Raw genomic sequence first — 12,101 nt, forward strand, 5'->3', positions numbered from 1 at the left:
AGCTCAGCAAACCCTTGACAAAGTGCCTACCTTGACAAAGAGCTGGCTTTCCACAGAAGCCTCCATTGGCCTACCTCCTTACCTGGTGGAATCTTGCACACTGTTGCTGGGTGCCAGCCGTAGCGCTGGTTGCAGTTGGGAGACTGGACAAAAATGGCACTGTCACTAAGGCACTCGGCAAACACCTCACCGCCAATGTAGTAGAGTCTTACTCCTCTTCCTAGGAAACACAGGGCACAGTTTTGGTTTAGCTTAGAACAATCATCTGCAAAATCTGCAAGTAGAGCTGGTAGAGATGAAGACAACCTCTGCATGAGACAGCTCTCAAGAAAACAGCTAAACTATGAAAGATGGAAAAAGAAACCCAAACCTCTTTTGGCCCACTGGGATACTCCCATCAGGGAACAGTAAATCTGCTCTGTGAGGGAGTTAAGCTGAGGAAGGCGGGAGGAACAATTTATAAAGTCAGAATTGCTCTCTCCGGCACCGCTGTCAATCACAGCCTGGACGGCATTAAATTTACCACCTTGCAGCCTGCTTGCTCCAAACATACATGTGTCTGATATTTTCCATATGAATGTTCTATCAGTTAACATATGGTTTTCAACCTTTTCTGAAAGTCACTGCAGCTGAATACAACTGTTTATTTACCCAGTGATTTGGAATTAAATTATACAACGTTTTCAAATCATTGCCTTTTGCCTGAGATTACAAGGACAAACACACAGTCCCCATAGGAGTTTACACAAATTATTAAAATCTCAGTTAATAAAGAAACAAATTTCAGGAATACATCTTTGTTGCTCAAACATTTGCTGTGGTCTTACATTCCTATTTGAATATCTTGCTTTCATTCTTCCATAGAGCACAAGGACCCTGCTGAAATTAAAGACTGATTTCTGAATCCTGGTGGGTTTTTTTTGGGTTGGAGTTTTCTTGGTGCTAGAAATCATATCAGAAACAAGCAACAAAAGAGCCTCCTGTACAAAGTTTACTGCTCAGGAAAGGGTATAAAGGGGAGCAAAATCCGGAAAAAAAGCAGGTTCATTTTTGATAGAAGTAAGCAGAAAACACAGCAAAGCATAAGCAATTTTTGCCTTTTATTAAAATTGCATAAATCTGGGATATTCTATTTAGCGCAAATTTAACTAAAGACGAGATTTAATGTTACCTTGCAATAGAAGCAGGAAAGGTGGAAATTGAGATGAAAATCAAGGAACAAAGTTTCCATTTCTAAAAGTACAGTCAGTCAGAAAATAAAATAGTGCAGGAGGGAAAAGAAATACACAAGTTTATCACTAACATCCATCCAAATACAGAAGAGTGCATGTAAAAGTTTACATTCTCTCTATATGACATGCAGCAATTTTATTATACTTTTATGAAAAAATATGTGTTCCTTTATGGAAGATTAGCCTGTGAAACCACCATGGATATTCAAAGACAGCAGTGTTCTAAAACTGACCAAGCTGCATGCTGATTAGCTAAAGAAAAAGCTTTACATACAGGTTTCCTCATTCCACCTTGAAAGACACTGACTAAAACAAGGAAATAAAAATTACCAATGTGTCGTCTTGTGAGTTCCACTGCTGCATTTCTGTTCACATTAGACAGCAAACCAAGGCAGAAGCGTTCAGAATTAGATGGGTCAGTGAAACCATCCACGGTCATAGAGGGTTGAGAGGCATGGAAAGTCTCTCCCACTCGCTGGTTGAGTTCATAGTAGGATATCGAGCACCAGAAAGCTGGCTCGCAGTAGGTAACAGGCTGCAGATCTGCACAAAATAAAAAGCAAAATGAGTCACAGGCCCTCAGGAGGGGAAGGGGAGATGAAAAAAATGAACCATTTTGAAATATTGTTCTGCTTCATTCCTTGGGCTCAATTTAACCACCAAACTTTAATTACTTGATAGGTTTTAATGGACCACAGCTAGAAAGTTAGGTCACCCCTGAAGCTTTTGGCACATGGAACAATCACAAATAGTCAAAGATATTAGTCACTTAGAAAGTGGGGTGTCACTTAACTATCTTCATACTTGGAGAAAATTTAAAAAATAAACTTAGCTTTACTATGAAACGTGAGATCATTTTTAGGTCGCCAGTACCCTAAAAAGAGAAAAGGGGAGAAAAGGAAGAAACAGAAAAACCTCGTAAAGAGCAGATCACAAACCTGCTTTCAACAACACAGGTCTCCCTAATGCTGAGCACGTACACCAAGCAGCCAGCAAGTCCAACTGTCATTTGTACTGACTCTGTTATGATCTCTCTAGTGCTGATGAAACAGAGTTGTCTGCAATGTGCACCATTGTATGTAATACTGGCATCAAAGTGATTAAAAAAATTAGATACTTTCTTCCAGTGCACTTGATCTCAAACTATCAAAAGAAAATGCATTTCCCAATAGATGATGGCACATCTCTTTTACTGGGGTTATGGTTTGACACAGCCTGTGGACCAAAAGGCCCAAAGTTCATGAGCAGACTAAGGCTGAGCCAGTCACGGGAAGACAATACTTCATATGCATGAAAGGTGGGACATTCGAATGGCATCAAATGATTTAACTGCTCCCATTAAAGCCAATGAGATTTCAGCAGAGGAAGACTCAAGTCAAATATTCGTGGAAATGCTGCACTGGATGGTGCCCAGTCCCACTGCAAGCCAAGAATCTGCAGAGCAGAGAAAGTGGAAAGCAGACTAAACTAATTGATGTGTGCTATTCCCCACAATCAAGGCAAGAAATAAAAGCAAAATAAGAATTCCCTCCAGTCCTTCCCCCCAATTTATCACTTCATCCCCATTCAAATGGTGCTTAAAAGCAGAACAGAACTGCCTTCCATCTGGCCAAAGAGTTAACATCAAGCAGCAAACCCCCAGCTTTTTCCATAGGCTTAGGTGAATCTGGGGCTTAAGAGATCAGCTCCAAAAAATCAAAGACAGGTTTTTATCATCCCAACCTCCTCTCACAGAGGAGAGTGTCTCTACAGAGGTTTGAGAGTAATTTCTCATCTGGTTCCTAATGTTCTCGATGACCTTTAGGAACAGGTTGAAGCAGCCTGGCTTCAGCCAAAAGACGTGCTAGTTTCCTCTCCATTACTGTGGTGCACGAGTTCCCAAAGTAGCTAATAATCAGAAAATGGTTGCTGCTTTGCTACAAGCTTTGCTGACAGCAAATAATGAATTGAACAGAAGTGCATCTGGGGAACTCTAATCCTTATCACATCTTCAAAGTCTGTGAATTTTGGAGCTTACACCCATTCCCAGCTTCTTTCACAGTCTCTCTCTTTTCTTAATTATATCATCTGAAAGAAAAATGATCTATCACAAGCAAAGCTCGATGTTCCTGCTCTCCTCCACACATTACACCCACAAAAGAAAAAGCGTATCTTCCTCTTACGGAAAAGGACATAGGCTCAAAGCAAAAGCTAACAGAAGGCAGCTCAATAGAACAGGGGTCATTACATCAATTTAAGAGATCTGGTAAGCACTCCTGCTGTTTCTTCACATTTTAAACAATTTTTTAGCTTAAAGCAAGCCCCTATCCTGACATGCACAGATGATACTGAACACATTCAGGAGTCACACAAGTTTACCATCTCTGCCTTTTTCTCTTGTATGACACATTTGGTTGTCCCGCTGGAAACTGCCACATCAGGCATATTTCCCCAATACCAGCCTCATTTCACCAATTAGTGGTTGTGGCCCACAGCAGTAGTCTATACACATCACAACTGGCTCTGGGCTTCACATGACTCCAGTGCAATTTGTATAGAGGTACAGCAAATACCAGCACTAATCAGTGTCTTAAGGTGTGCCCACCCACTTAAGAAAACAGATTGTGTTCCACATGACTGTGCTCTTATTCCACAGCAAGTGCCTTTCTAATTGAAAGGCTGCTGAGCTCCAGAAAAAAATCAAATCAACTTTTGTTGATCCTTAAGTAATGTCCTCAGACTGGTACTATTCAAGTTATAAAAAGACCAAAGCCTGTGTTGCTCTCTATGGTTTCGTGGTCCTTCCCTACAGAAACCACCTCCGCTTGGTTGGGACTCAAGGGAACTGTGGATTCCCCACCGAAGGATGTACGGACATTTTATTTCCAGCTTATTTGCAACTTGAGGAAAGACACAAACCAACAAATCCTATTTTGAAGAAAAACTTGTCTCTAAAAAATGCAACCAAGCTTTTAGTGATGCTGCTTTCTCCTGTGATTTTCGGTCTTAGGCTCAGCTTAAGCTGTCATGGGATGGGCAAGTTTCCCCTTGTGTTAGAGCTGTCCTGAATATTCATTTTTAATTTATGGATTTACTGCTGGGGGAGAAGTAAGAGAATGCAGCTCTGCTAAAGCCAAAGAATCCTGAGGGTGTACACAATCAACTAAAACATGATGCATTAAACCCAAGAAAATCCTGCCTGAATCATCTCTACACAATCTCAACCTTGAGTCACTACAGCTTTGCTTTCACAAGTGTCTGCTGAGTACTGGGATGCTGCATCTTCCCATACTGCATCTTCCCTACGACATGAAAGTACTATCTCTACAGCTGTGGAGGATAAAATATCTGCTGGCTGTTTTGCACCTACACTGTGTGCTCTAAGCGTAAGAGCAGTTGTGATCCTAGTTTCAGTAATGCATTTGATACACAGTGTGTATCAAAAATTACTGATGTTACCCAGCTGTATTAGTTACAGCCACATTCATTCTAACTCCCTCCAGAGACAAAGATAAAGAGGTGTGCACACTCCCTTCCCCTCTGTACCTTGAGAAGGGTTGTCTCTTCGCTGCTTTGGGAAATAGTGTTTCAACACAGGGAGTAACAGAGGCTTATGTTACTGATGGATTTGACCACAGGGTATGTGCTTATTTTACTTACAGCTTTTGCGTCAAGTCTTTTGCGGAGCAAACACGGACAATGGATTTCCTGTACGCCAAGGGACTGCCTCACTCCAAAATAACAATACGCATGCAACCTCAGGCCTGGCCCTCGGCCAGCGTAAACTCTCTGACTTCATTCCAAACGTCCACATAATGCTGGCAACTCTCCTTTCATTTTGGTTGTTTTCTGTATTTTCTCCAGTTCATATTTCAGTAATACAGACAAGATAATTGGACATCTATAATTTCCATTTAAAGCTTATGTTTGACAACTGAAAATTTGACAAGCAGAAGTTTGGACCAAAACTCAAATGCTACCAAATCAAACGCACAAGCTGAAAAGGGGGAAAAAAAAAAAATCCCAATATGTTACCTTGCAACACTATTGCGCCTGTGAATGGAAAGATGAAACTCCCTAAATTCCTTCAAGCCCATACTACATTCTTACAGCTTTATGCTGAACTACATACATTGCACCTCAAACAAACCCCGCTTCTATTGTCCTAGCTGGTTTGCCTCATGCTAGTTTATTGCCTTTGTAATTCTCTGGAATATGGCCACAGGATTTAAGTCCAAAGTTCAGCTTACACAATGCAAACTCTCTTAAAAGCTTCAGGTAGTTCTGGTCAAATAAATGGAGATCAATACTGTGACATTATTTTCTTAATGGCAAAACTGCAAAAACCCACCACGCTGCTGCTGAGAACTTGCTGATAATTTTCCCCACTGCACGCTGTTGTGTTTTTAAAATTTCTATCCAATTTTCTTAACACACACATAGAGAAAGCCTGATTAAACTTCTGCAGATCAAAGTACAGCCCTAGACACTGGAGCGTTCTGCTTATCCATGGAATTACATAGCCCAGCAAAAGCAGGAGCACTGCAGGCCACCAGCACCAACTAACTTCCGTCTAACTGGAGAGAGGACCTGCAAAGCTGAGGAAACATTCTGCCCTCACAGCCTCTGCAACCCCTTTTGGGCTGCAGGGACTGTGAGGCTGAAGGTCTGATGGGCTGCTGGTGTTTTCACCCACACTGCTATAAGCAGCCCCTTACTTCATATATGCCATCTACAAGGTACAAATGATAAATTTTGTCATTTAACAGTTGTTAAGAGTTGCTCAGCAATGTGCCATTTCATTTATTATTTTGTAGCTTACGTGCAAAAATTTACAATAAAACTTTTAAAAAGAGACAAGAAGTTCTTAATTTGTGGAAGCTCTTGCCTAAATATGTGGTTTGCAATTTTTCTTTTAACATTGATAAGTTAGAATGCTCTTCTGATGTCTGCTCCTTAGACTACAAAGAGATTTCTTGCTGTTAACCAGCTTCACCTGCTCCTACTTAGCTTTTTTCACCAGACAGCACATTAGACATCTGACAGACCCATCAGCTGAGCAGCATGTGTTAATAACCAGTGTCCTTGTTAGAAAGGATATGCGTTGAGGCCTCTTTCCTAGAAACTCCTTTTTTCCTTATGTAAGGCAGATGCCACAGTCAACTTGCCAGGTTGGTTTTGTTACATGTAATTGGCCTTTTAGTTTTAGGTTGAAAAAAATTGCTAGAAATTCTCATCAACTCCTAGGCAGGACACTGAAGCATAGTGGATTCAAACAAGAAAAGAAAAAAGGAAATAAAGGTAAGTCAGCCATGTATTCTCTTCTTAGGCTTTAACAGTTAAAGCAAATAAAAATTTAGTGGCACTGTGGCAATATATCCCACTCTTTAAAAAAAAAGAAAAAAAAAAAAAAGAAGAGAAAAAGAAATCCCCTCTTCAACAGCCCCAATATATCCACAAGCCAGCCAATGACTGACAAATTTTGGAGCAGTGTCAAAGTACTCTGTGCCAGGATTAAAAGCATATGTAAACTTTATGGCTATGGTTATTCAAGAGTAATCTCAAGTGGCCTCTGTCTGCTGGCTTAATGAACATTTAGAGAACTGATCCTGCAGCTAGCCAGAGCCATGAGTGCTTTTTATGACAGACCGTTGAGAGCAATTTCAAATAGGGTAAGAGCTCAAACTGATGAAGATCAGACCTTTTATGTCTGTAGGTATGAAAATAAAGGACAGGGCCATTTGAGAAGACAACAGAGTTTCAGAGATAGCCACAAAACCTCTAATAATACCTCAAAAGTAAAGGAATTCAACTGCTATTCCTTCTTCTTCAGCTCTCTTCCTATCTACTGTCTACAGCTTATGGAGTGAATCAGCGACAGCACTGGCCTACTAGGACTGGCCTGTGCTCCATTTGAGCACCAACCAACTGGCCTCCTCTGCTTTGCTCTGCTCAGTTCATGCTCAGTTTCACACTAGAACAACTTACACACTTGGGCCATCAGTTTGTTCTGGTGGTTCAGTGCACTGGGACAAGAGGGCTCTGAGCTGCTTTACCCTGGTGGGGTCTAGGGCTGCCCCTCAGGTAAACTGACCCTGTGGTCTGACACTAGCCCAGCACTTGTAGTTTTGTTAGTGTAACTGCAGGCTTGCTCTGCTGGGGACATGGGTTTTCTCCTGAGCTGGGTTTACATGAGGATGTACTGAATTTTCTGCCCCTCAGACAAGCAGATGATTGCCAGAGCTGACAAAGCAGCACAGGCAAATCTGTTGCTCTGAACCTCAGTCCCCTGTCCACAATATGTGGATAGCAGCATTTGCCCTATAATCAATGTAACACCAAGTTAATAAATACTAGAAAACTGCAAGGTGTTCTGGTATGTTGAAAAAGAGACCAATAAGCGCTATGAATTTACAAAGTAACTTTCCAAGAGACAAAATTTAACCTCAATATTCGTCCTTTAAATATACAAGAACTCAAAATCACCAGCAAAAGAGACAGAGTCATGTAATCAAACAAGTGTATTTTTGCTCTTCACTCATTCTTTCTGGTATTTGTCTGCCAATAGTTCTTGGTTTTTTTATTTAACTCTCTGATGTTAAGTTCAGATCTCTTTATTTCATATAGAGTTACTGTGAACCACTGTTACCACAGTAAAGAGGATTAGTGGAAAGGAACATCCGTGCTCACAATCTCATCAGAAGTGCACAACCTCAAGTAATAACATCATCATTAAAATGTCACTATCTTGACTGTAATTACACACAGTTCTCAAGATCACATGCTTACCCAGATTATTGTGTGCTGGAGACATAGGGTTTGGTGATAAGTTTGGAGAACCTGAAAAATCAAGACATTATAATTATTAGCACAGCATCTGCACAAGGAAAAACACTTGCACAAAATCTTCAGTGCTGCCTAGGCTTGTTGGAGGAAAAACCCATTTCTCACTTAAGTCTCATTTTGTGACACCAGCAGCTTCTCTGATTCTGATTGTTCTTTATGTGAGCTTCTAAATGCTATTACTTATACCCACTTGCTACATCTGCAACATTGCTAAGCATCTTCATAATATATTTGCTTAAGCTTAACCCATTAATTTTCAAAACTGAACATGCAGTTATCTGTTTTGCTCTCACCTGAAGTTATCAAAACTCCAGGTACTATCATGACAGTCAAATCCAATTAGCTGGGCATTTAAGAGCTTGATTTTACATTGGTAGGCACAAAACATGCTCATAAAACATATCACTTCCCATCAAGAAATCTTACTGGTTTGGGATATGGAGTATTGAATCAAACTATACAGATCTGACCAAACAACTGTCATTCAATTTGATCCACAAATTCTGTGCATATATTTCAAATATCTGCACTTGGATGTCTAGAGCAATTTTGACAGTCTCTGGATGCCACATGGATGCAGACAGGAGGTACAGCTCATTTTTTCTTTTCCTCTCATACTGACTTTGGCTGGTTTCTTTAAAATTTGTTTTGCTATAAAGAGGGAAGTCCATGGCATCTGAAGGAAAGGATCTAGCATTTGATCATAAATTCGGTATTTATAGTATCTTTCAGGCCAATCCTATTCCAGTCCACTTTCCAAAAAGCCATACATACATTCCACACGTCAACCACATTACCAATAATTGTATGCACTAAAATGGATTGTGTGAATAGGCTTATGTTTGATGTAGACAAACAAACCCACACTGCCTTCCTCCATCTGTATAATCGTGGTGAAAGACTGCAAATCAGTCATCCCTCTTTTAGAATCCCACGTATGCTCTACGGCTAAGACACGCACAGAAACCAAGATATTTGTGTGCAGTATTTGCATTAACTAGGTTCTGCATGTCTATCTTTATGTAAGTGCCACGTATTTGCATATCTCTCTTGTAAAGCATCAGCTCTTCTAACCAAGGATGTGTTTTTGCTTTTCAAGCAAAAGTTTTATGAATTTGGAGTCTGATTCAGTGGTTCTTACAAACAGTGACAACACTCACATCAACAAGATGCCTTAAACAGTTACTCCCAGAAAGAGGAGACCTGCATGTTTAATTTTAAAGTGTTGATACAGGTTAGCATCAATGATAAGGCTCCTCATTCTAAACCTGGTTACTTGTTTTCTTGGCAACGAGAGCGAACCCAGACTTTCAACTTTCCTTGGGATATATTCATTAAATGATAAGCCCATTTAAAAACAAATCTCCTAGTGGTCATTTCAAATATAAACTGGACATTTAAGTATGTAAACAACCAAGCGATCAGAAAAATGCCTCAGCAGAAAAGTGACAGCTATATGCAAAATTTTCATGTGCATACAGACACACGTGTATGCAAACACAACACAATCATCCTTAGATGTGTCGCCACTGTTTCAGGCTCCTGCTTAGTAGTATCTAATGATGGATGTTGAACAGGAACATGCTGTACCTTTCACCTACTCTGTGCTTTAGATAAGATGTGAGGCTACATTTGCACTCCTACAGGGATAAAATACACCTCAAATCACCATCTGATCTTCAGTGCCTGAAGAAAAACTATAGAAGTGTCTCTGGTATGACCTAGAAAGCTGCAGCAAATGGCAAAAGCTGACTTACCTGCATCCATGCTGGGGTTCATCTGGTGGTCACTAGTTTCTCCATCCTCACTCAAATAGCCTGGAGGAGGTGTCTCTAGAAGCATAAAATGATCATACTGTCATTGCAACTGGATGCAAAGTCTGAATTTTAGACACCAAAAATATTTGTTACTCACAAGGAGCTAAATTTCTTTTTTAATACTTTTCTTCTCCAAGCTGCTGAGAGGAGGAGTTGGCACAACCAGGACGATAGACATATTTGTGTATAGCAGAAAAGGGGGAAACAAAAAAATCTGGATTTTCAGTCCCATAAAACTTCAAGCCATGTAGACAGTTTTCTGTCCACATATTTTTCCTTTCCTGGTATGCAGCTGCATAGCTTGTCCATGCAAATAAGGTGTAAATTGCTTGTAAAAGAGATTCATAAATAGAAGAGCTCAATTCCATCAGAAATTTAGAGAGTTTTACTCAAATTAAAATGGCTGAATTTCATTCAAATCTAAACTTGTTAAGGGAACATTCAGCTTGAGATTCCACAATAAACTGCGTATGTACTACTAAAGGAAATAGGTGAGTTTAAAGAAAACAAAACAAAACTATAAACAGCACTGTTCTGTGTCTGCATTTACAGCTTTTATCTATTTTTGTATAGGTTCCCACTCCTTAACTTCATAGTAATGATGGAAAGAAAGACTTTTCAGCCACCCAGCTTGGTATACACAGACACGATTCACTGTGCAATATGACCCTTTTCCCTCCACTTGCTGTATGGAAGATATACGGTACCTGGAATGTAGTTGCTCTGTGGCTCGATACCTGCTGGGAAGTTAGTGTTCTCTGGAATAGAATGACTATAATCGTCTAACGGCGGGAACTCAGCTGGGATCTCTGTGTGCCGAGGCACCAGCACTGGAGGTAACACTGCACAAATGGAAAGGAAAAAAATAGAACAGCAATGTTAACAGCTTTAAAATAAAATGACTGAAACACTAGAAAATGAAGAGAAACCAGTTTGGAGTAACACCCTTAAATACACGCAACACCAAAGTTGCTAATTAAGGGACACAATTTGATACTTGCTTCTGAAATAACAGCGGCAGTTAAAGATGCTATTCTTAACATATCTCAGCTGGGGACGGGATACGTGCTTATCTGAACACACCTAGTCTGACTGCCCCTTCTAAGGCAAAGAAAACAGGTCGTCTTGAAAAACGATTTAAGAGAAGTTATACTTCATAATTCAAAAGGAATAAATTTCACATAAAATGAAACAGCAAGGTAGGATTAGCATAAACATCCAGACTGGTTCTGCAGATTTGTACTGACACGCAGCAGAACTATCTGCAGTTCCAGATGAAAGTCTCTTTCAGAGGCAGGAGGAGACTTCAGAACAGGAAGTTCAGTTGTGCTGGGAGCTATTCTTAGATCCACTTCAACTTAACAGTAAGTTTAGCCTTAAGTTAATACCAACAATCAGGGATGCATAGAACACTGCCATAGTTCATACTTGTATCTACTACATGTGTGAGTTGTTTACATGCACACAATGCCACATTAGGAACCTGGCAACAATGCAACCTTGGATTTTATCGATTTAAAATGATATTCCTCCCCTGAGTGCAGATTCATAAATTATTCTACTGCATACAGTAAGAGATTACTATCAATAATAGATACACTTTGGTTTTAAAACCCTACGCCTGCTGCTTTATTCAATTCTGAAATGCACTTATAAATCCCTTATGCTGGTAGCGAGAAGCTGAAGTATCTGCACATGGGGCCAGCAGTACCTGGGGTTTCCACTCTTTGGTAATGGTAAGGATTCACACAGACTTCATCCTTCTTCATGTTGAAGGCATACTCGCACATCTCCATGGCACGCAGCTCATGGTGGCTATGAAGGTCCGGCCACCGCCACAGCCGGCAGTAGATCACATGGGGAAGACCCTTCCGGTGAGAGACTTGCAGCCGGCCATCTAATGATCTGCAGGCAGAGCATAAAGACCACAGTAATTTAGACTGGTGTTAATAAACGTGTAGTACCGACCACAGCCCATCGCATGCTACAACAGGGAACCTAATGGGAATACTGCAGATTTCAGCAGGAGGCTCAGAGCACAGGCTGCCCAGCCAACTCAGTATCCTGACACAATCCCAAGAGGTGCTGGTCACCAAAACCCACTGAGACAGTCCTGCAAGGAGGCTTCTCATCCCAGTCTTCAGGCCAAGAACTTCTCTCTAAAAAACCATAAATGTTTCTTTGATATAACAGCCCTGCTCTGGATTTATTAATTTTCTGAAGAGAA

At 40.5% G+C, this 12,101-nt stretch overlaps 1 protein-coding gene across 3 annotated transcripts in view; it reads right to left on the reverse strand.

Annotated features, from left to right (window-relative positions):
* SMAD3 (SMAD family member 3) overlaps positions 1–12,101 on the reverse strand; it is a 78,515-nt gene that overhangs the window by 11,002 nt on the left and 55,412 nt on the right. For 2 of the 3 annotated variants that reach the window (XM_026856325.1, XM_026856324.1), the window contains exons 2-7: positions 11,586–11,779; positions 10,582–10,716; positions 9,815–9,889; positions 8,001–8,051; positions 1,563–1,775; positions 83–220 (exon numbers count right to left, since the gene is read on the reverse strand). In XM_026856325.1, the coding sequence (XP_026712126.1) occupies positions 83–220; positions 1,563–1,775; positions 8,001–8,051; positions 9,815–9,889; positions 10,582–10,716; positions 11,586–11,670 (697 nt within the window). In that variant the 5' untranslated portion in view covers positions 11,671–11,779. Of the gene's footprint in view, positions 1–82; positions 221–1,562; positions 1,776–8,000; positions 8,052–9,814; positions 9,890–10,581; positions 10,717–11,585; positions 11,780–12,101 lie in introns of those variants that run through there. The other variant, XM_026856323.1, reaches the window with a different exon arrangement.

This window comes from Athene cunicularia (assembly GCF_003259725.1).
Source record: "Athene cunicularia isolate RWA chromosome 10 unlocalized genomic scaffold, athCun1 chr10_part1, whole genome shotgun sequence".
NCBI lineage: Eukaryota > Metazoa > Chordata > Aves > Strigiformes > Strigidae > Athene > Athene cunicularia.